Source organism: Theobroma umbraticum, unplaced genomic scaffold (assembly GCF_002168275.2).
Source record: "Theobroma umbraticum cultivar Fairchild unplaced genomic scaffold, ASM216827v3 scaffold_51.0, whole genome shotgun sequence".
Taxonomy (NCBI): Eukaryota; Viridiplantae; Streptophyta; class Magnoliopsida; order Malvales; family Malvaceae; genus Theobroma; species Theobroma umbraticum.
Genome location: NW_018397260.1, coordinates 8,380,095 through 8,402,127, shown reverse-complemented (window position 1 = coordinate 8,402,127; position 22,033 = coordinate 8,380,095). Strand labels below are relative to the sequence as shown.

Below are 22,033 nucleotides of genomic sequence, written 5' to 3'. Positions count from 1 at the left end.
GAGAGAGAGACTTTTGGGAAAAAAATAAAAAAATTAAAGAGAGTGATAGCATCACAGTCTTTTGTGTCGTTCCTTTTCAAATTCCCCTTCGTCCGGATTTGGTTTTAGGTCTCACCCGGTTTTAAATTGCGCAATTTAACGAGCAAATATCTGTCTGCAGCGGAGCACACTGGTATTTTTCCGTTATTGTTGCCTAATCACCGTCTGATTCAAAACCGACGGCTCACCTGCTTCTGGGTTTCACAAGGACCAAGATGTGAAATGTGCTTGCGTATAGAGAATCGCTTCTCGGTTTAGCCTTTTAAACTTCGTTGCCTATTCTAAATAACCGAATTCCCTATTGTACCCTAGGAGAAAGGCATATCCGCTTCCAAATTCCAAGGGGTAATATCGTGAATAGGATAAGGATCAACAGGGATAAAGCGAAAAGGGGGAATCGGTAGCCGATAAATGGGTAAAGTAAGTGATCGTTATGGATAATGTGCAAAGATTACCTCTACGGCTAATTCCTATTTTCTGTCTAATATTTTTTCTATTTTTTTGAATGTCATAAAATATATTAAAATTTTAGATATCTAAAATTTTAAATTATATAAAATAAATCAAAATTAAAATTTTTATCTTAATATTTATAAAAAATAAAAAATAAAAAAATATTTTTTAAAATTTATTGACCGTATTTGAAATTATTTGTAGGCAAAGCATGTCAAATCTTAATCGTTGGGGCTTCTTTTTTATATTTTTTTTCTTTTCCATTCTCCTTTTGATTGTAAGTCCCACTATCAAACCTTTTTCTTTTCTTCAATTCTTCACTTTGAGAAGAATTTAAGTCTTTTTCTCTCACATGGGTAATGCATGGAGTCCTAGAAGAATCTTGCTATTTTTATAATTGACTCTAAGAGATTGCATCTACTTCATCATTTTATATCATTTAGGAAATATAATTTTTTTTTCTCTCTTATGTGCTAATAATTATGCTTTAAGAGAAGGTGTATTTAAGATCCCACCAATGTATGTTACTATGAAATGCTATATAATTTCCAATCCATTGCCTTATTAATTTCATTATTTCTACCTTTTTGCCGATTGGGGGACCATATGATCACCTTAATTAAACTCTATCAATGTATAATAGTTTTGTAGCTTAAACTCTAATGAAAAAACAATAGTAATCAAAGCCAATATCAATTGTCATGTAACTACATCAATTATCAAGTTTTTTTCATCAACTGCTATACGTCACAAGAAGAGAAAATATCAATTGACATTAAATTTGATAAATATTAATTATTAATTAAAATTAAAAATTTAATTAAATATAATAAAAAATTAATAACTTAATTACATAAATAGATATAGTTCAAAAAACGTATCAAGTGCTTTAGCCTAGTTTCATGCAAAGAGAAAATTAATGTCTATACAAACTTTATAGACAAAATTTTAATTACAATTACAAATGTAAATATCCAATTAATAAATCAATGAAACTTTGGTATTAAAAGTATTGGATTTCAAATTTCATATTTCAAGATTCTATGTAAATTGTCAGAAATTCATCCGAACAGAACTTTTCTTTTTTGGAGGGTAGTGTTTTTTTTTTTTTGGTGAAATCCTCTTCCCTTTACTCAACCTTAAACTTTTTTTGTTGCCACCTTTACTCAACTTATACAAGAGCCACAAGCTAAATTCATCTTGAATACATGATATCTATTAACTACATTTTGCAAGTTTATGCTATTTTTCCTTTTAATATAATATATATATATATATGTAATATGTTTAATTACACCATCTTAAATGAAATTAATTGAAGGAGACCGTTGATCCAGCTTGTGAGCGGCCTTCAGTAACAGCTGGATCAAGTGCTGGTGATGAGTAACTTACAGTCCAGACAAAATTTGATCGTCCCCATCGGGGGCCCGTTATAATTATCCTTGATATTAGGAAGTAAGAAGGTCCAATCATGTAATTTATGACAATTAATAATGACCTACATTTTTGAAGGCATTTGCATAATTCGCATTAACCATTAACCATATGTACTGCCAATGCCCAACTTCTTGGTGAGATAAAATGCGTTGCCCAACCTCTATGCCTCCTTTCATGTCTCACGCATACGTATTTGTCACGTGTAACAAAATTAATTTTATTAAACTTAATGACATAATAGTATTAACTATGTTAATGTACAAATCATTTTCTTAAACACGTGAAATGCAAAAAGTTTCTCAAATCTCTAACTCCAGAAGTGCTCATTTTTATTAACCCGTCTACCATAGAGTTAACTTTTCTAAAATCATGATTGAAGGATCAACCTAAAGGAAATGTATTCCTCTTTGGCTAGAGTCGAAAGCCATGAGCGTGAAACGTAAAAAACGTACAAATTATATTATATACAAATTTTGGGTATGATTTGTCATAATTGTTCTAATAAAAATGATTTGTTTTTAATTAGGTTATGGAATGATGCGATGCACGCTCGATTCAAAGGTGATTATTTCCTAGCTGCATGAGAATATATAGCAATCTTTATCACTGAATCAAGTATGGTATTTAGAATATTATTATGACTCTCAATATATATTATCTCTAAAATGAAAAGGATAAGGGAAATGCTTTGGACGTGTCTCACGTAAAGGACGTGAACCCTTCTCCCTGTCCCGGCTATGTTTTTTGTGTAACTTAGAAGCAAACGAAAAAGGGGTCCAAGAGGTGAAAAGGAAGAAATTACGCCACTAACCGGAGGAGAACAAAAGCCACAACGAGGGTGCCACTGCCAAGAGATGATGGAAAAAGGGAAGGCATGTGGTGGGGAAGGTTTTCCAAAGCCTTGGATTCCACGTTTCTCAAGCTGTAGTAAATTAATGCATGCTCAAAGCAAGGCCAAAACGGAAAAAAAAAATAAAAATAAAAAGATAGGCAGCGGGGAGAGTGTGTTGGTGTAGCACTGTAGCTATGGGAAGAATCGGTCCATGCATCAACAGCTAGCAGCAGCGTGGTCTAATTATATCTGTTCGTTGGGCTGTCGCTCTCAAACACGCACTTCCCCTTGTCTCTCATCTCCAATGGTATTGGATGCAATTGGCCACCACCCGTGGGTGTGGCCGAACCACACCCGAGGAGGAGTTCAAAGCCACTTACATTTAGCACATAGGATAATTGGATTAAGTATTGCGTAATGCGTTTGCCATCATTAGGCTGATTTCAGCGCCCAATTGGTTAAGTCTTGGGAAAACAATTAATAGCTGCTCGTTCATTGCGATGCATTTTCAATAATTTTATGGGACTTTTTTTAGTTATATGTATCATTGGATGTTCTAAATTCACTTTCTATATTTATACATTAGCAAATATAACAATAAATAATAATAATAAAAAGATTTATAATTAAGTTTATTAAAAATATTAATTTAACACATGTCTTCAAACAAGCCGTTAAAGGATTATTTATAATTATCCGTCAATAACATTTTCTCCATAAAAAACAATTTATAAATTCTTTCCATAAATTCACAAATTATTCAATAAAAGAGAAAAACAACTATTTTCCTGGAAAATATGTAATTGAGATGTGAGACATGGAAATGTATTCGGTTTTGAAAATGGATCTACTATTATTCGGTCTACAAGGCGAACTAGTAAATGGGTTTTAGAAGTGGGTCAGGGTTCGAGTAACTCTAGATTGTCGAACGGCAAACCAATCCAACCAACACCAGGCTCAACCATCATCTCTTGGCGAGAGTTTGAGGAAGTTCGTTGAACAAGCAAAATAAATCTTAACCGTTAAATTTTGTTATTATTTTTCAAGATTTCAATTCATTACTTATACATATTGTGTCTTTATTTCAATTTAATCTTTGATTTTCATTGCTCTTCTTTAATTATTTGGGAATATTTTTTCTTTAACCTTTTTAGAGTCTTAGCAAATGCTTAAAACAATGTCAAATTTTTTATTTTGAGCCATATATATACACATAGTACGAAGTATATTAAGATAATACAAATCAAATAAATAATTTATAATTTATAATTATAAGATAAATATTTTGATTATATGATTTTTTTATAGTATATATTTCTGTATAAGATAGATTGACGTCAATTTTTATTAAAATTTTGAATTTCTTGAGTCTGGTGTTGAAGAGTTTGAAAATGACATTGAAGTAGTTAGTTTTAAACTTGGTTTTAATGTTGTCGAAGTTGAGGTTGAAGTTGAAGCTGAAGATGAGGTGCTAGGTTTTGAAGTTGCTTTCAACATTGTCATGAGGCGATGGCTATCGGAGTTTTTTTAATAAAATTATATAATAATAAATTTAAAAGTTAATTAAAGATAAAATTATTTTTTTATTCTTGTCATGTAATTAAATTGATGAAAACACTGATTATTGATTAATGGTTGAATTTACATATTTAATGAAGAATATTTTTTTAAGATTGAATATTCATTTTAAAAATTAATAAATTTTCATTTAATTTCGATTAAAATTTAAAAATTGAGAGTATTTATCTTAAAATACAATATTTACAATTAAATTATTTATAATTATTAATCCAATACCACCTTCTCTAGAAGAAATAATTTTATAAATTCTTTTATAAATTAAAATATTATTCAATAAAAAAGAAAAATAGTAAAATTTTCGAATCAATTAATCTACCTTATGTAATTGAGATGTCCGACGTAAATATGTAGTCGGTTTTGAAGGTTGGCAGAATGTTATTAGGCCAATTAATGTGCAAGGTCCAGTAAGATAGGCTTTGGAAATGAGTTAATAAATTTGGGATGTCGAAGCTAAGAACTATCAACCAGCACGATCAGGCTCTTTAGTAGACAGCCCCACGTGGAGTACACAGAATCTCCAGTTGTCTGATTGGCTGACATTGATTCCAACCCCACAAATTACCTATCCAAAATCCGCCATTGCCAGTTCCTTCGAATTCTAATTTCTTAAAACAAAACAAAGAAAAAGAAGAAGAAAAGAGGCAAAATGTCAATGGCAACTTCGCTTCCTCGTCTTCACTCTCCATTTCTTTCCTGTCCACTCAAGTCTTCAACTGCATCTTTATCCTTCAAATGTGGCCGAAACCAACGGTTACCGGCGTCTTATCCATGCATCAGAGCCGTCGATCTGGATCAGAACACGGTTCCTTTTCTGTCATTTTAACTGTTTATGTAATTTTGAAACGATTCCCAGGAGTAATTGAAAGAAAGCTACTGTTTTCAGATAGTAGCAGTGTCCGTTGGGCTTGTCAGCGTTGCGGTTGGGATCGGCATCCCAATCTTCTACGAGTCTCAAATCGATAGCGCTGTAATTTCAAATCTTTTCTTAACATGAATGAATTGTTTTAGTAATGTAGTTTTCTTTTGAAAACAAAAAGGAGGCCAATTTATTTTGCAGGCAAAGCGAGAAAACACCCAACCGTGTTTCCCTTGCAATGGCACCGGCGCCCGTAAGTAATTCATTCTCAATTATAACAATCGAACTAAACAAAATTCAAGAGAAATCATAGAGAGAAAGAGGAAGTAGTAAAGAAGATGTGTATGTTACAAATTTCGAAGTCTAATTGTATTATAATTTCTGTAAACCATTTTTGGGGCTTCATGGAGTGTCATGTTGGAGTAATTCAAAGTTTCGTGATGGTCCAGAGAGGTGCAGATTTTGTATGGGAAGTGGGACGATAAGTGTAGAGCTTGGTGGGGATGAGAAAGAAGTCTCGAAATGCGTTAACTGTGAAGGTGTTGGTTCTTTAACATGCACTACTTGCCAAGGCAGCGGGATTCAACCTCGGTTTCTTGATCGCAGGTATGTCTTTTTCCCTTGGGTCACACGCAGACAGCAAGTATGCTCGGGTTATGTAATTGGGTCATGGGTTTATCATAATCTGTCATAAGAATGGGAAATAATGCCCATTGCTCAGACATTGATAGCTTAACCAGCAGGCAATTTTGCTTCAAAAGTGTTGTGTTCGGTTGATAAAAGAAATACCCAATAACAAGGAAAGCCAGATCGTGCACGATTGTTTGAATGATTCTGTATTTTGTTTTTCAACAGGGAATTCAAAGATGATGACTGAAGTCCTACAAGAAGCACCGGCAATGGTTTTGGATTTGACTTGATGGTGATTAACATGAACGGGGTGAATTCGAATAAACTACCAGGCACCTTATATATATTGTAAAACCCTTTTCTATTTACAGTACATTTTTTTTTTCATTCTATTTTTCTGATGTACTTAATTAGTGGAACAACTTGCTAGTTTTGGAGGAGGGATAAATTGTTCTCTCACTGAGGAGATTGTTAATCAAAGAATTGTAAGTAGAGTCTCAACCGATGTTGTTCATGGTGCTGATTGCATATTATCTCACCCTGGATTTTCACTCTTCTTTTCTCTCCCCATTTGCCAATTCGGTGCATGACACAATAATGAAGCAAAGGGTATATTCGTTTTGATGCAGTGAGGAATCAAAATTTCATGTTTGGGATGAATAATATCAATAAGACAATCATATTAAAAGTTTAATATTTAATAAAAAATAAAAAATAACTTAAATGAAAAAAATTCATATGAAAAATATATAAATCAATTTTAATAATTTATTTAAAAAATTAATTAGTATAATCTTAAATAATTTAATCATAACAATAGTTTCAATTTCTAGATAAACTTAACAATAAACAAAAATTAATTAATAAAATAATTAAAAAATCCTCTTAAAAATATTAAAGGTTATCAACAAACAATTTAATGGAGAAGTAATTTTCTAAAATTAATCATAAACATTAAATACAAGGAAGCAATCTCCAAATAATTCCTAGGAAAGCAATCAAGTAATTCTTTAATAAATAAGTGACAACTAACTTTAAGTGCTTAATCAAATCCTTGTTTTGTTGCTTTCAATAAAAAATGACTAAGACATGAGAATTATTAAATAAAAAAATTGAAAATATTAAAAATAAAATAAATAATTAAACCAAACTTACCAATTATTATGACAAGAAAATTGTTAATTACAATTACTTTGTACTAAACTTTTATTTATCATCTTTAATGTCCAACTAAATCTACTAGTAATACGAAAAATATTTTACACGAGATGATTCAAATAAAAAAAATATTTTTAACAATTTATCAAAAACATTAAATTTTATTATAAAATATTTTATATTGAAAAAAATTCACCCAATAAATTATTTTTTCAATTACTGAACGGATCTTAGTTGTTTTACTTCTTTTAGCTTCGATCATGGAGAGATGAGAATCCACCTCTTTTGGCATGGTCTTAACTCTGATGAGAGCTTATTGATAAATGCATGACTTTTGGCGGCTGACGGCTAGTTTGTGCTTAGAATCATCGAGTTAGAAGATGACCCTTTGGAAATCTACAAACTGGCAATATTCAATTGCTAGCCAATGCAAAAGCACAATTTCGCTATTTGCAAAATTACATGTATATACGCGCCTTTGAACATTGGTAATGCCATAATTAGAACATCTAATCTATCAATATGTACTATGTAGCCAATGTATGAACAAACTAGCTCCTTACAAGTGAACAATTGTATAAAAGATCTTTACACTTTCAAAAAAGCCAAAGATTCAGCCTCTAACTTAGACAGGGGGCGTCCCGGGTTTGCCACACTTCCCTTGCAACCATGTCAACCTAATCTTCCCAGCTTTTAGAGAGATAAAGGTTTCTCTTAAACTGGAGTCTTCAAAGAGGTCTAGAGCTGCAAAATAGAGCCAATCTTCGATGTCCTCTATCTCATCCAATGCTTTAACGCAATTAGTTATGCTAAATTTGTCATCACTCCGTTTTGTGGCATTGGTCCTCCTTGACCTCCAAGCAGCAACCATATCTAACATGGCTCCTGCCATAGCCTCAGACATTTCTTCATCCTTTCTGCTCTGTTCCAAAGAAGATGGTGTCTCAGATGGTCGTTTTCTTTTTCTCTCTGCAATACTCTTAGTTAACTTTTCTGACAATGGGTTGTTTTGTGCTAATTTTGAGGTTGATGGATTATCAGGTTGTGAAGACCCTCCCTCTGGACATGAAGTTAAGCCTCCGGTATCATTTGCAACAGCTTTATCCAATCCCTCAAAGTGACTTGATTGGGCATATTTCCCATCAGCAGATGAATCAGTGAATATTGTGCATAGTTGCTCATATATGGGGCAGTCTTTGATTTTGACTGGCTCAGGCCTAGGCTGTGCCTGCAAAAACAATATTTTGGAACACACTATAAAAATGTCCAAACAAGCATTCAACAAGCTGAAAAGGAAATGTACCCCAGTATCTTCCCACAGATCAAACCCGATGCAACAGGAGTCCTCCATGCCTGCAAAGTCATTTTGATCATAAGCTGATTTCAGGTTATAGAAGCGTGTTCGCAGAACGTCCAGGTGCTTTCTCAACTGATTATTATTGAAGCTGAGATCTGTTTGCTGGTTGAATTCATCACGTATGTTATTCCAGGTTTTCTTATCAAAAACATTGTTTGGTCTGTTTCCCAATTGAATTTGCTTCACTACCAAGTCTGCAAATATCCTATCAAGGGATGCCGTCCACCTTGTTCTTGAGCGCTCTTGTTTTGGCTGTCCGGCTTCAGTATCCATCCACAACTACAATATAAACACATTCAAATTGAATAGTAACTCCAATCAGCATGAATATTACAAACTGCCTTACTGATAAAGCCATGAATAATCAATTCATTGCTTAAGGTGCTTGCCATAAACAAAATTGTGGTGCTTGTGTAGTTGAGAAATTTTAAGCATAATAATTTACATTGCTTCATAGTTAAATACCTATTAGCAAAAGACATATTCCAATGTACTATATATTAAGCAGATGGGATATCATATATGTGAGATTTGATCTAAAAGCAACATTCTCTATCATGTATGTATAATAAAATCTTCAAAAACTCAGTAATCATTACCCTGAGTTAATCTGTGAAACAAATGATCTCGCTGGCGAGTGCATAGATTGTCAGCTAATGCCACCCTGCAAATGGGGATAAATAAGGAGTTAATTACCCATTGGCAAATGACGTCGGCCATGCTTCTACAACGACAATCATATTGATCAGCCTCTGATCATGTTTCTAATACTAAAATTATGAAGAAAAAAGATAGAGGGAAAAACAGAAATGAGAGACAACGAAAATGAGAACAAATGGTGAACCGAATGGAAATTAACTTATAAATTATAAATTAGAATAATCATTTCCAAAATTAAATTACATATGAACCCAGATAAATGCATTCATCAAAACACCAATTCACCACCAAGTAAATGATGTTTACGTCGTATTTCGAGCATAAAGCACGATTAATTCAAAGTCCAAACCCCAACCGATTTCATCAGTATCCGGTAGAGATACGAACCGTGAAATTAAACAGAAAATAATTCCAGTGAGACTGCGCTTCCTTACCTGACTCCCCGATCTTCAGGAAACACAGTGCAGGTTCAGATTGTTCAGGAAAATGAGAATGAAACGAGATTGATACCAGTTCCGCGTAAACCCTAAAACAGAGAGGTGAAGACAACTGAGAAGATTTGGATGAAAAGACGATTTCAGCAGTTTTTCTGTTTCCTCAAGAGTGGGCTCTCCAAAGTGCCTTTGAGGAATTATGGGCCTATTTTGGGCTTTTCAATCCCCTTTTAGGCATTCTGGGCCAATTTTGGGCTCTTTTATTTACTCTTTATTGGGTTTTGAATCCAGTTCTCTTACTAAAATTTCATGCCAACCTTTTTTTTAAAAAATCTTTTTTAAAATCAGGATCCGATTAAAGAGTTCCAATAGGCATTAATTAAAGATAATTAAAATATTATTTTAAAAAACATATTTCTGCATTTAATACGTTATTTTCACCAAATTCAAGAGAACAATACATTAATAATAATATTTTTCTTAACTATGTATTAAAAAAATTCTGATAAAAGGTGGTACCAAAAATATTTAATAAATATCTCTACATATATGATTATCTAAATGATTTTGAGATAAATAATATAATACAAAGTATAAACTGTTATTCCAAAAATAGAAATATTCTATCATATCTCATTAAGAAATTGATCCTGGCTGTATATGCTTGGATGCAGCAGAAGATTACATGAGACCTCATTGGCTCAAGAATCATCAGTTTCATTGGAGTAAGTTGTAGCTATGAAATTTACACCTAGAACTGTGGTCAAGAAACAATGTCAGTAATGTCATGTTCAATGTTAAGCTAACTGCCTCTCATTTACATTTGGGCCAGTATCCCAAAGTGGTGCTAATAGGTAAACTAATGCGGCACCATTGTTGGTGCATTCATCTTGAGAGTGATCGATCTCCTACTGCAGTCGAGTCTCCTTTTCTGTTATGTTAGAGAGGAGTATAGATTAGCATCCACTGGTTTTCCAGTCAGATAGACCTTCAAACCATTCTGATTGCACCAGCCAGACTCCAGAAAAAAAAAATCTTGTAAATTGAGAAAAATTAAAAGCTCCTAACTCCTACGTGTCCCACAAGTCTGTGATGCTGACTCCCGGGTCTGATAGGAACCAGTAATCATCATCAGCCTGCTAAAGATGGATAAAATTTGAAGCAAGTCAGTTGAATTTCCTTCTGCATGCTGCATACACATATATGACTCCAAGAAAAGGAAAAAGAACTTAAAAAGAGTGCTGCAAAGCTTTCAAACAGACTTACTTCACTGACTGTAGGAATTAATTTCTGAATCCCATACGCTTCAGGGCAAACCAAATTCACTGTTTTAGAAGAATTGTTGTGACTAGCTTTCTCTTCTGAAGAGAGCTCCGGACATTCCACTCCACACAACAGCCCATAACTACTAGATGCGTCCACTGATTTGGCCTGCTTGACTGTTGTATCCTCAACTTGACCTTCATATTTGCTACAACCATCGAGAACATAACAATTATTGAACAATGGTAAATAATAAAAGCATGCAGCAGAAGGGCGTGGGGGTAAAGAATTTTTTAAAAAGAAAGCCAAATAAATTCAAGTAATTGAAATTAAATAATAAACATACCTCAGGAGGTACAAATCAATTGGTCCCATATGACTTCTGATAATCATTTTATACTGCCTTTGTATTGGTTTTTGTGGAAAACCAATCTCCTGAGTATGAATAAATGCAGCCAACCAATCAAATTCTAATGCATTATAGAAGTTTAATACCCATTTCACCAAAACACTCACCTCATCAGGATCAGGAACTTCAATATAGGTATTTTCTGGAGCTTTAATTGCGAAAACTGTTTGATTCTGTAGGAATAATGCATAAACAGAAAGTAAGTTAAAAATATTTCTAAAATAACACTTAGTTCCAAGGGAGTTCCAATTTCTATGGATAACTGACCTGGAAGCACGGAAGACTCATTATATCTTCCTCTGTCAAAAAAAGATACCTTACAGTGCAGGTACGAAAATAAAATCAGAACAATTAAATCATATCTGAAAATGAGATCAATATGTTAAGTCCAAGGCAGTATACTTTTGATAATTTGCATCTTCATCTAGAGACCTCAGACTCTCTTGCTTCTCCCTGTAGAGAGAACATGATAACAACTTAAAGCACTAAGAATAGATCAAAAAAATCAAGGAAACTCTCAAAATCCTAATTTTTCAAACCTTATGTACTCATCAAGCTTCTGTTCTTCAGCATATAAACTTTGCATCTCAGCCTGTAATAAAACCAATTTACAGTAGGCAGTTAGAAAGGCCAGGCAGAACCTCACTTTGTATAGTCCAAGTTATCACCCATGAAAATAAGATTATGCTGGTATATATGCTACAAGGAACAAGACAAGAAACAGATGGGCATGATAGAACATGCAGAAATATAAAAGCAACTAACAATAAGGAGATCCAAAAGACAGTAGTGCAGCATGCACCTTTAACCTGGTAACTTGATCATCCAACACCTTTGACCCCATATCATCAGATCCCCTGTTTACAATGCCTACAGGTTATTATCAATTTACATTTTGCATGGAAGCACTCAATAAAAATAATGCATTATTACTTCCAACGTATGTGGTTCTTTGAAGTTTTCTCTATCAATCCAATTCCTTCAAGAACATTTGTAATATCATATATCCTTCTCTTCTGAACCTGTTAAAACCAAGAGAACATACAAGAAAAGATGATATAAAGAATTTGTCAGCAATCAAACATCAGTGAGTCAATGTTATGGCACTACAGTGGCCAGTAGATGAAATGTTTAACAAATAGTATAAAAGTTGCTTGGATTACAGTCAAGTAATGGATTAATAAACTATTATATTAAAAAATAGTATAAAAAAGAAGAAGAAAAGTTTAAAAAAAAAAATTTTACAGAGGATACATATTTTTATACCTCCAACACTTCTGCAGTACGGTTCAGATCAAGGGTGCCATCCTTGGCCTCCATGATCAAGTTCACAAACTTCTTTGTTAACAAGCCTGCCAACAAAGATGAAGTCATTCAATCAACAACGCATTAGTGCCATTGTTTTTATAAGCAAGGACCTGAAGAGGAGAAATAGCACAAACAGGAACCAACCTAAAGAACTGTCATATCGACAGTTACCAGCTGCATTCAGTCCATTGGGAGAATCTGCAAGGAAGCCCAGTTGAAAGAAAACTAAGAATGGCCATTACAATAACTCCACAACAAATGGCTGTTTATGTTTTACTTGCAGCTATCAATTAACAATACCAGCATTTTGTTTCTGAGTTCCAGACTTGGCATTCTTCTTAGCCTTTGCTTTGCTATTTTGCTTACCACCTTTGGTACGCTCGGGTTCAAGCAAAGGACGGTTAACAACTTTGCCATGTCCAGGGACGTCTGATCTTCCACTCGTCTGAGCCTCATCACTCTCTCTTTCTTTAGTCTGCATCAATTGCCAACAGATATTACAATGTTTCATGACAAAGATTTCATAAAAGGTCAAGGTTGGAAATTTGAATTCAAACGCAACAAAGATCAAAAGTTTATTGATCTCAATGGGCTTATCAACAACGAAAACATTTTAACCCTAAAGTCCTCAAGAGAAATCATAGTTTCTATCCAAAATTAGACCACTAAAATCCCCTTAAAAAAGATTTCAACGGTATAACTAGCATATCGATTAACAATGTATTATACAAGCTCTCCAATGATCCAATTTATAACATAAAGTCAGTGTCAAAATTTTAAAAAAGATAGATATAAAAGCAGAAAGAATCGAAGAAAAATTAAAAAGGAAAAATCATTAGGGACAAGAAACTCACAGGGGGAGTAGGAAAAGCAGAAGGCACGTGGTCGAGACGAGCATTGGTTTGATCAAAAGAGGAGAAGAGCAAAGGCGGCCTCCCTAAAGAAGCAAGGAACATTCGTTTGCCATACGACAACGGCTGGTTCTGATTTTGATTGCTTTCGATGCTTAGAGACTGCGAATGAGAATGGAGCAGCTGAAACTGAAATTGCGAAGGATGGTATGAGCGGCTCGGATCTTCGCTCGAATTCCCCATCAGCGCCAGCTTTCCTTTTCTTTTCTGGAGAGAAAGATGGAAAAAGGTAGGGAGGCGCGATTTTCAGAGAGGAGTTAGAGCAAACTGAGAGTAATAGAGGGAGAGATTGAAATTGAAAAGGACAAGGAAGGAGAGAGAGGGAGAAAGGGGAAGGTGAGCAAACAGCGGGAAGGAGGAAAAAGGGTCGATTGAGGAAAGCGGAGAGTTCGAATCCGCAAGGCCCGCCTTTTGGCTCCCCGGCAATTTGCCTAGTAGGCTAAGTAGGCTCGGTTCTCCAGAATTATCCGATCCAACAGAATCTGGGTCAGGCCCATTTATACAAATATCTTGCAGTCAGAATGCGGGCCAGGCCCATTTCTCCAAATATTTTTGACATCACAAAATGTGTGAGCTGTTTCATTAAAAAAAAATCAACAACTGTAACTGAAACTGGAAATTTGTCTAATAAATTCAACTTTAAAGTAGTTTACATCACTAACTTTTATCACAACAACGAATTGGTATAGTTACAAATAAAGATAAAGAAGAGTACAATTTGCATTTCCAAAACTTTGAATTTGAAACCAGATGGAAATGGTGTGCCGCGTGGTGCCATGTCTGTGGCAACGTGTACAATTGAAGAAGGTCTCAACAGGTGGCATGATATTTATTCGACCACATGTCGCAATCCGGTTGGTTGATAGCTACGTCATCAGCTTCCATTAATGATCTTTAAGGGGTTAGAGTAGATACATCACATTAGGACATTCTCCACTTTCCTTTCTCTGTAATTTTAGGAACTAGGATTGGCTTGTAAATGTCCTAGTACCGCTTAGAATGTAGCCCCCAGATCCACTCATCTGCATGCAGGGATGGGTTCTTGATGGAAGAACCTGCATAATATCATTAAAGAACTTCATGTAACTGTAATGGAATTAATACCAAAAAGGAAACAAATAATTTTTTTATAGAAAAACATTTGAGGAAGAAGAGAAGAAGACCTGATATTCGCGTAACCAAGGTTCTGAAATTTGTAACCCAATTGCCATTTTCTCAAGTTGCAGATTGTGCATGCATGTCGCAAGAGGCTGTATTAGAACAGATAGTTTGCTCAAGTTAATTTTCTAAAGAGTGACGGTACCAAATATACCCATAGAAGTACCAAAGGTCATTGCAAGTGAAAATTGACCCTTTTGCAATGGGAATACTCTAACTACCAATTTTTCTACATAAATGGGAAGTCCAAATTCGATTCTTATCAAGATTTAGAGCAGTAATAGGGAGGAAATTAAAGCAAATGACCTGCAGATACTGGTGATAGATTGCAAAAGGAGCTGAGTATGATAGAAGGGGCAGCAAATCCTTAACTAAGCTCCAAGCATCCTGCTCTGGCGCAGCAATAATTAGGCTACACAGAGACACTGAAAGTATAAGAATTATGGAATTAAATGGTTCTTTGATTAATAAAGCAATTGTTTAACAGCTGTAGCTTAGGTACCTAGAGAAACCATTTTCTTTCCATAACTGAATGGCTTCTTTCGGTGCCTTGTCTCCAGCTTTTGGGGCTTTGCAAGTTTTGCTTACTGCAGAAAGTTCATTCTCAGGAACAAGGTCTGCAACATCATTTTCTGATGAAAGATGAACTTCTTCCGTGCTAACTGATAAGGATGTTTGCTCCTAAAGAAAGCATTGTTACACATTTAGGGGACATCAGAGACAAAAAGAACAAACTCTACAAGAAGGGAGCATAACTAACATTAGATTGACTCTCCACTGTAGAGACATCTTTTAGTTGGCCAACTTGCTCATCAGTTCCATTTTGGGCTGAACAAAGGTCTTTGAGTGAACACCGAAAAATTCTGAAACCAAGAGGAAAAAATAAATTATGAATACCATGATTCATGAGCATAATTCTGTATTTCTATATGTGTTCCATGTGCGGGAGAAAAAGTACAAAGAAAAGAGGAGTTTAGAGGAGTTGGCGGTAGAGGAAAATGCTCAATGAAAACGAGATAACAGAAGCCAGCTTTTTCTTGGATCTATAAGATAACATTTCAGGCAAATTTCACAAAATTCAAAAACTAGTGTACCTCTTGCAAATTTCATTATTGAAGTTGAACATCCTTATTATCTCCATAGGATAGGGTGTACCTCCAGGATAAGTATTGCACAAACTACCTGTACCTGCTGACCAAAAGGTATCATTCAACAACCAGACAACGTGTGCAACATTGCTCTTTCAGAGATGAAATGACCACAACCAGGAACCTCCAGGTAAGAAAAACTTTAAAAATGCATTTCAAATAAAATTTAGAAGACTTCATTGTTCCTGATAGTTGACAACATCTAGTAAAAGTTTTGAACTACATTGCACATTATACAAAAGGAACATAAAAATTCTATATTTTATTAGTAATGTCACACTGTGACATTATCCTTGATTGGTTTTTTGGTTTCAGTTACAATAATTGAAGGGTCCTAGGAAACAAAACATGTTCCATACCTCCTAAACGCTCTGCCACGGCACCGGTAAGAAGTCCACCAACCATATCCACTACAAGGACATCTGAATTTGCAGTAACATTAGCCATTGAAATCAACAGAGATAAAGCATCCACTCGCAAAAATCTGAATCAAAGGACAGGAAGAACAAATGAATTCCAATTGATTTGTCTGTAAATGATCAAAAAACAGTCAACACCATATGATAATTACCCAATTCGAGCTGGATATTTCTTGAAGTATGCCTCACATATACTGACACAAATAGTGATAAAATGCAAGTCAGCAAATAGAGATAGGATAAATAACAACTCAAAAAAGCAACTTGTGTTACGAATCAAAGAGTCACCTTCGAGAAAAGGGACGTCTTAGAAGTACTCTGGGTGCATATTTCTTCTGCTTCTTAAGCCTATATTTTTCCTGCAGGTAAAACACATTTATGTTCCAACATCAGTTTCTTTTCTTCTTGTGCTTGTCTATCAGTCTACCAAACCTGCTTATACTGTTCAAAGTTGCTAGCAACTGGCATGATGTGAACCAACCTGTGAGAACTGTGTTTTCTTTTCAAATGTTGCACTGTTAGCAATGAGAGCCTCTACAATTTCGTTTCCTGTTGCCCCCTGTCTGCATCATAAAAGAATATGCAATCAGTGAAGATTCACGTACACAAAAAGCCCGTAACTAGACACAAAAACACAAACTTCTTCACCTCCGCATCGCATCTATATCTTCACCGGTGAGGCTTTGGGCTTCATTGTTATCAATTATTGCTCGATTGTCTCGGGATTCTTCTTTTAATAGACAACCTCCTTCATCTTGAACTGTGAAATATATCCAGCAAAAACATCAAAAGAGTATCCCTTAGAATCAATTTGAATTCAACTAAAAAAATACAAAAGATTAAACCACACCAATAACTTTAGTAATTTTCTTTAACAAAGAACAAAGAAAAAGGAATAAACCTTCGGTGGAGGGAATATAGCGGGAAAGGTAAGGCTTTTCCTTTCCGCTTTCAACTTGAAACAGAGAACCAAAAGGACATCCTATCAATGGCTGCAAAGAGCATGTCTTATTCCCAATTTTCAAGGTCCTACAACATTTTTCATTACCCAAATCAACCGATTAAACTCAAAACTATATCATAATCAGTAAAACAGATGTTTTGAGCTTACGAGCCGGCAGAGAGTCGAGCGAAAACAAGGCGATCGCCGTCGTTGATGTCGAGCAATACGCTGCAACCTTCCCATGTCACTCTAGGATTTTGAATCGAATCCGATTGAGGTTTATTTTCGGACATATTGGATCCTTTATTTTAAACAGAAATGCCGCTGTTAAATTGAAAGGATAAAGAATTAAATTTTACCAAAACCAAAAAACAGAAGCTAAATTTAGGTGTTCGTAGAACATAATCTAACTCTGTAAGGAGTTATGTCGAAAGCATATAAAACCTCAACGTCTAGGGTTTAAGTTCAAGGTTTTAACCGCTAAACAAAGCAACGAAGAATCGACGATTGTTTTTTGTTTGATGTTGGATCTGAATCCTTGGAAGAGCCCAATACATGACCATAAAATGTCTAAATTACACAGAAAACAGGGGCTGCCTGTAATTCTTAAAATGGGCTAATCTACGGGCTAGGTATATTTATTTCATGAATTGTATTGGATTGGGCTACCGTCATTTGAGGTCGCATCGGTTCTTTTGAAGCCCAATTATGGTAGAGCCAGAAACACATGAAATTAGGGGTGAATATTCGATTCTAAGGGAATAAATTAATTGAATTTGATTAATTCGATTTAATTTGTTTGATTTTGATTTGAATTAATTATTTGACTATTTTATTGCTTAAAATTTATAATCAAATTAATTGATTTTGAGATATAATTTGATCCACTTGATTATTTTTTTATTCTATTACATATCTACTTCTTGCTAACATCATTGATTATGCTAGATTCAACTATACAAACAGTAATGCCTATGTCTCCATAAAACATCACGACCACAGCTGCAAACCCAAGTTGCACATTGGTTTTTGTGCTCGAATCACGACCATTATAGCCTTACTCAACTTCATTAAAAAAAATAACATTTCAAGTTCAGTATATAACAACTATTAAAGGGAAGAAACTGATCATATACTAGTTTCTTTTTTCAAACATGTGTAAAACATATGTATAAATTTCTCATTGCTAACCCAATACAATAATTGAGATTTGGTTTCCTTCTTATAATTGGCAAAAAAATTAAGTTTAGAAATGTGAAGCTTACAAAAGAAAATATTTGTAATGATTAGGTATTTTTGTATAATGTAATACTTTTTGAGTTGAACTTGCAAAGGAATTATTCTTTTTATTAATACCTTTTTTGTGAGATTTGTTAGTTTGCTTGGTGTTTGTTTTCTTTATCAGTGGTCCGGATAAGGAGTGATCCAGTTCCTTTAAGACAAAGAGAAGTAAAAGTATTTCAAAATGAATGATAGGGTTTATAAGTTATCTTCACATGTTTTAAAAAATTTGATTTAGTAACTCAAATATTGAGATAGTCCTTTTAACCTTTCATTTAAGTATATGCGCTTTACTCTATTTTTTTATTAATTTTTCTTTTTTAATCTTTCTTAAAAATATACGTGACGCATTATCAAGTATCATCACTCTATCACTCAAAACTTATGCACACTACCCAACTACTCTATTACTCAAAACTTATGCCCACTACCCAACTACATGGTTAAGAGGACTTCCTCTTAACTTTTCCTTCAACTTCATATGCTTTACGCTTTTTATTTCTTCCTTCCTTAAAAAGACATGTGGCTCATTATCAAGTGTCAATACTCACATGATTGAACATATTTTCCCAACTACTCATAAGGAGTACTCTGTTTGTTCAGTCTCTGTTTGTTCAATATAAATATGAGAGTCTTAGAGGTTGGGAGGCAAGATTATCCAACTCTCTTAATATTCTTCCAAACATTTTTTCTATTTAGCCCTTCCCATCCGTCGTAATCCGTTTCTTTTTCCACTTTTTCTTATTGCTAACCACTTGCCACCAAAGTACTTACGCTTCAAGAACTGCTCCAGTCTTCTTCTTTGCCACCTCTAATGCCTTTCGCTTCATACAACTGTACTATACCTTTATATTCAAATCATTAAATCTTAATGCAATTGCATTTATCATCGTTTTTCAAACTTTGTCCTATTCAAAACCAGCAGGGCCAACTTCAACACCGATAGTGTTTGTTAGAGTTCTAGCGCCAACATAGACTCCAGAGTCAATAGCATCCTCCGTTTCAACTTCAACAATAATTTGAATGTCCATACTAACAGCGTTCGTATGAACCTCTTCGTCATCGACAAAAACAAGGTCAACTCCAATGTCGACAACATCTTCTATTCCAACTTTAACAACAATTTGAACATCCACACTATTAGCATCCAAAGCAACCTTGAGCTTGATGTCACATCCACACTATTAGCGTCCAAAGCAACCCCTGAGCTTGATGTCACTGTCACCAACAATATCAAAGATGAAATTGGTTGAGATCTGTATTCCATATACAATTGTAACAAAGACATTACTATAAGGGAAAAAGGAAAGGTGGCTATGTACATGTAGTTTTAAGCATGATACGTTACCGGCAGCAACAATGTTAACTCTGACGTCGAAAACCTCCTCCATTACAACTCCAGCAGCATTTTCATCCTTTTCCGCACCACTAGCATTTTCAACCTTCTCCTCAGACAATCTCCTCCATTCCAACTCTAGTAGTAATTTGAACCTCTACATGGACTTTCAACCTCCGCACCGCCACCATTGCATTTTCAAGTTCTGTACTGTCACCATTTTCATCCTCCACACCACCAAAAATCTTATCCAAGATAAAATCAATATCAATCAAAGATCTATAGTTCAAATCAATATCAATCAGAGATTTATAGTTCAAATCAATATCAACCCGATCTATAGTCCAAATCAATATCAACTCGAGATCTATAGTCCATATACAATTGTAACAAAGATGTGGTCAACTCCGGCATCGACAGATGAGATCAACACCAAAAATCTCATCTAAGAGATACAATTGTAACAAAGAAACTCTTCCAAGTTTTTTCAAAAGCTTATCTCTTTTATAAAAGAGAGCTAAATCTCCTAAATGCTCTGCCATAGCAAGTCCACTAACCATATCCACTACGAGGACATCTGAATTTGCAATAACATTAGCCATTAAAAGCAATAGAGATAAAGCATCCAATTCGAGTTGGATATTTCTTAAAGGATGCCTCACATATACTGGCACAATAATGGTAAAATGCCAGTCATTCATGAGAGATAGGATACATAACATGTCATAAAAGCTTTTTTTTAAAAAAAAAAGTAGCTTGAGTTAAGAATCAAAGAGTACCTTCGAGAAAAGGAATGTCTTAAAAGTACCTAGATGTATATTTCTTCTGCTTCTTAAGCTATATTTCTTCTGCAGATAAAATACAAAATGTTTATGTTTTGATATCATTTTCTTTTTCTTTTTTTGCTCATTTAAGTCTACCAAACCAGCTTATACTATTCAAGATTGCTACTTACTGATAATGTCCGAGCATGACGTGAACTAACTTGTGAGAATAGTGCTTTCTTTTCAAATGTTGCACTGTTGGCAATGAGAGATTCAATAATTTCCTTTCCTGTTGCCCCCTGCTTGTATCATAAAAGAATAAACAATCAGTGAAGATTCATGTACACAAAAAGCTCGTAATTAACCACAAAAACACAAACTTCGTCACCTTTGCATCGCATCTATATCTTCACTGGTGAGGCTTTGGGCTTGGTTGTTATCAATTATTACCCGGTTGTCTTAAGATTCTTGTTTTAATTGACAACTTCCTTTAGAATGACTTTGGATTCAACTAAAGACAATACACAAGATTAAGCCATACCAAGAATGTCATTAATTTTCTTTAACAAATTAAAAAGAATAAACCTTCGGTGAAGGAAATATAACGAGAAAGTTAAGGCTTGTCCTTTCCGCTTTTAACTTGAAACAGAGAACCAAAGTGACATCCTATCAATGGTTGCAAAGAGCATGTCTTATTCCCAATTTTCAAGGTCCTACAACATTTTTCATCACTCAAATGAACCAAATAAACTCAAAACTATATCATTATAAGGTGATCGCAGTCGTTGATGTCAAGCAATACGCTGCAACCTTCCCATGTCATTCTAGGGTTTTGAATTGAATCTGATTGAGGTTTATTTTTAGACATTTTGAATCTTTATTTCTAACAAAAACATCGTTGTTAAATTAACAGGATATAGAATTTAATTTTACATAAAAAAAATTACAAAAACCACTATTTAGTTGTTCGTGGAACATAATCTAACTCTGTAAGAAGTTAGGCATTCCAACTTTCCCTTCGAAAGCATATAAAATCTTAATGTCTAGCGTTTAAGTTCAAGGTATTAACCGTTAAACAGCGCAACAAGGAATCAATGATGATGTTTTTGTTTTGATGTTGGATCTGAATCCTTGGATGAGGCCAATACAGGACCATAAAAAGTCCAAATTGGGCCAAAAATAAGGAGTGGCCCTATAATTCTCATAACGGTTAGCCCATTTTATCAGCCTTTTAAGGACGAGGCATATTTATTTCATGAATATTTTTGGATTGGGCTACCTTCATTTGAAGTCCCATCAATTCCTTTGAAGCCCAATTATGGGGGAGACAGAAACACATGAAATAGGAGTGAACATTATTGGATTTTAACCGAATAAATCAATTGAGTTGATTTAATTTTATTTAATTTGTTTGGTTTTGATTTTAATTAATTATTTGATTATTTCATTGTTTAAAATCTATAACTAATTGATTGAATTACCTATCATTAACGATATATAAATCAATTTCAATTATTTCAAAATTTGATATAGATTTATAATTTTATAGATTTGATTAATTTTTAAATCTATCAAATGTCTATCTCTAGGTGAGATCAGCGATTAGGTCAGCATCAACTATATAAACAGTAATGCCTATGTGAACCACAAACCATG

The 22,033-nt window shown here is 34.3% G+C and overlaps 4 protein-coding genes across 7 annotated transcripts; 1 reads left to right on the top strand and 3 right to left on the bottom strand.

Moving 5' to 3' along the window:
* The first annotated feature begins 4,832 nt into the window (after positions 1-4,832).
* Positions 4,833-6,452, top strand: LQY1 (DnaJ/Hsp40 cysteine-rich domain superfamily protein). The gene is made up of 5 exons (XM_021429120.2): positions 4,833-5,144; positions 5,226-5,309; positions 5,400-5,451; positions 5,648-5,804; positions 6,054-6,452. Exons 1-5 carry the CDS (start codon positions 4,989-4,991, stop codon positions 6,073-6,075), a joined length of 471 nt encoding a protein of 156 aa, XP_021284795.1. The 5' UTR covers positions 4,833-4,988; the 3' UTR covers positions 6,076-6,452.
* Positions 6,453-7,373: 921 nt separating this feature from the next.
* LOC110416848 (L10-interacting MYB domain-containing protein-like) lies at positions 7,374-9,578 on the bottom strand. Of its 3 annotated transcripts, XM_021428968.2 has the most exons (4): positions 9,438-9,578; positions 8,943-9,007; positions 8,290-8,622; positions 7,378-8,214 (listed from the first exon to the last, which is right to left on the bottom strand). In XM_021428968.2, the coding sequence occupies exons 3-4, from the start codon at positions 8,614-8,616 to the stop codon at positions 7,612-7,614; spliced, it is 930 nt and encodes a 309-aa protein (XP_021284643.1). In that variant the 5' UTR covers positions 8,617-8,622; positions 8,943-9,007; positions 9,438-9,578; the 3' UTR covers positions 7,378-7,611. The 3 variants fall into 3 exon arrangements, with proteins under 3 accessions (XP_021284641.1, XP_021284640.1, XP_021284643.1); XM_021428966.2 differs by having other exon boundaries at positions 7,374-8,622; positions 8,943-9,067; positions 9,438-9,557; XM_021428965.2 differs by having other exon boundaries at positions 7,375-8,622.
* Positions 9,579-10,005: 427 nt separating this feature from the next.
* ATE2F2 (winged-helix DNA-binding transcription factor family protein) lies at positions 10,006-13,724 on the bottom strand. 2 transcript variants are annotated; one of them, XM_021428931.1, is made up of 13 exons: positions 13,272-13,724; positions 12,718-12,892; positions 12,562-12,615; positions 12,376-12,461; positions 12,043-12,131; positions 11,912-11,966; positions 11,649-11,701; positions 11,512-11,562; positions 11,377-11,425; positions 11,217-11,282; positions 11,047-11,135; positions 10,704-10,908; positions 10,006-10,576 (listed from the first exon to the last, which is right to left on the bottom strand). In XM_021428931.1, the coding sequence occupies exons 1-13, from the start codon at positions 13,509-13,511 to the stop codon at positions 10,508-10,510; spliced, it is 1,281 nt and encodes a 426-aa protein (XP_021284606.1). In that variant the 5' UTR covers positions 13,512-13,724; the 3' UTR covers positions 10,006-10,507. The 2 variants fall into 2 exon arrangements, with proteins under 2 accessions (XP_021284606.1, XP_021284607.1); XM_021428932.1 differs by having other exon boundaries at positions 10,006-10,573.
* A 153-nt stretch (positions 13,725-13,877) lies between these two features.
* Positions 13,878-17,511, bottom strand: LOC110416887 (eukaryotic initiation factor 3 gamma subunit family protein). The gene is made up of 13 exons (XM_021429016.2): positions 17,165-17,511; positions 16,955-17,082; positions 16,702-16,813; positions 16,535-16,616; positions 16,342-16,412; positions 16,206-16,247; positions 15,994-16,118; positions 15,581-15,674; positions 15,247-15,349; positions 14,989-15,167; positions 14,793-14,898; positions 14,492-14,578; positions 13,878-14,383 (listed from the first exon to the last, which is right to left on the bottom strand). The coding sequence occupies exons 1-13, from the start codon at positions 17,287-17,289 to the stop codon at positions 14,291-14,293; spliced, it is 1,347 nt and encodes a 448-aa protein (XP_021284691.1). The 5' UTR covers positions 17,290-17,511; the 3' UTR covers positions 13,878-14,290.
* Positions 17,512-22,033: the final 4,522 nt, after the last annotated feature.

Excerpts from the sequence above, each read along its gene's own strand:
- LQY1 (XM_021429120.2), top strand. The coding sequence starts at position 4,989 with ATGTCAATGGCAACTTCGCTTCCTCGTCTTCACTCTCCATTTCTTTCC. Across the intron at positions 5,145-5,225 it reads TCGATCTGGATCAGAACACG|ATAGTAGCAGTGTCCGTTGG; the intron begins GTTCCTTTTCTG and ends TACTGTTTTCAG. Across the intron at positions 5,310-5,399 it reads AGTCTCAAATCGATAGCGCT|GCAAAGCGAGAAAACACCCA; the intron begins GTAATTTCAAAT and ends TTTATTTTGCAG.
- LOC110416848 (XM_021428965.2), bottom strand. The coding sequence starts at position 8,616 with ATGGATACTGAAGCCGGACAGCCAAAACAAGAGCGCTCAAGAACAAGG.
- ATE2F2 (XM_021428931.1), bottom strand. The coding sequence starts at position 13,511 with ATGGGGAATTCGAGCGAAGATCCGAGCCGCTCATACCATCCTTCGCAA. Across the intron at positions 12,462-12,561 it reads TCGATATGACAGTTCTTTAG|GCTTGTTAACAAAGAAGTTT; the intron begins GTTGGTTCCTGT and ends CTTTGTTGGCAG. Across the intron at positions 11,136-11,216 it reads AAGTTCCTGATCCTGATGAG|GAGATTGGTTTTCCACAAAA; the intron begins GTGAGTGTTTTG and ends ATTCATACTCAG.
- LOC110416887 (XM_021429016.2), bottom strand. The coding sequence starts at position 17,289 with ATGTCCGAAAATAAACCTCAATCGGATTCGATTCAAAATCCTAGAGTG. Across the intron at positions 16,617-16,701 it reads GATATAGATGCGATGCGGAG|ACAGGGGGCAACAGGAAACG; the intron begins GTGAAGAAGTTT and ends TTTATGATGCAG. Across the intron at positions 16,119-16,205 it reads AAATATCCAGCTCGAATTGG|ATTTTTGCGAGTGGATGCTT; the intron begins GTAATTATCATA and ends CCTTTGATTCAG.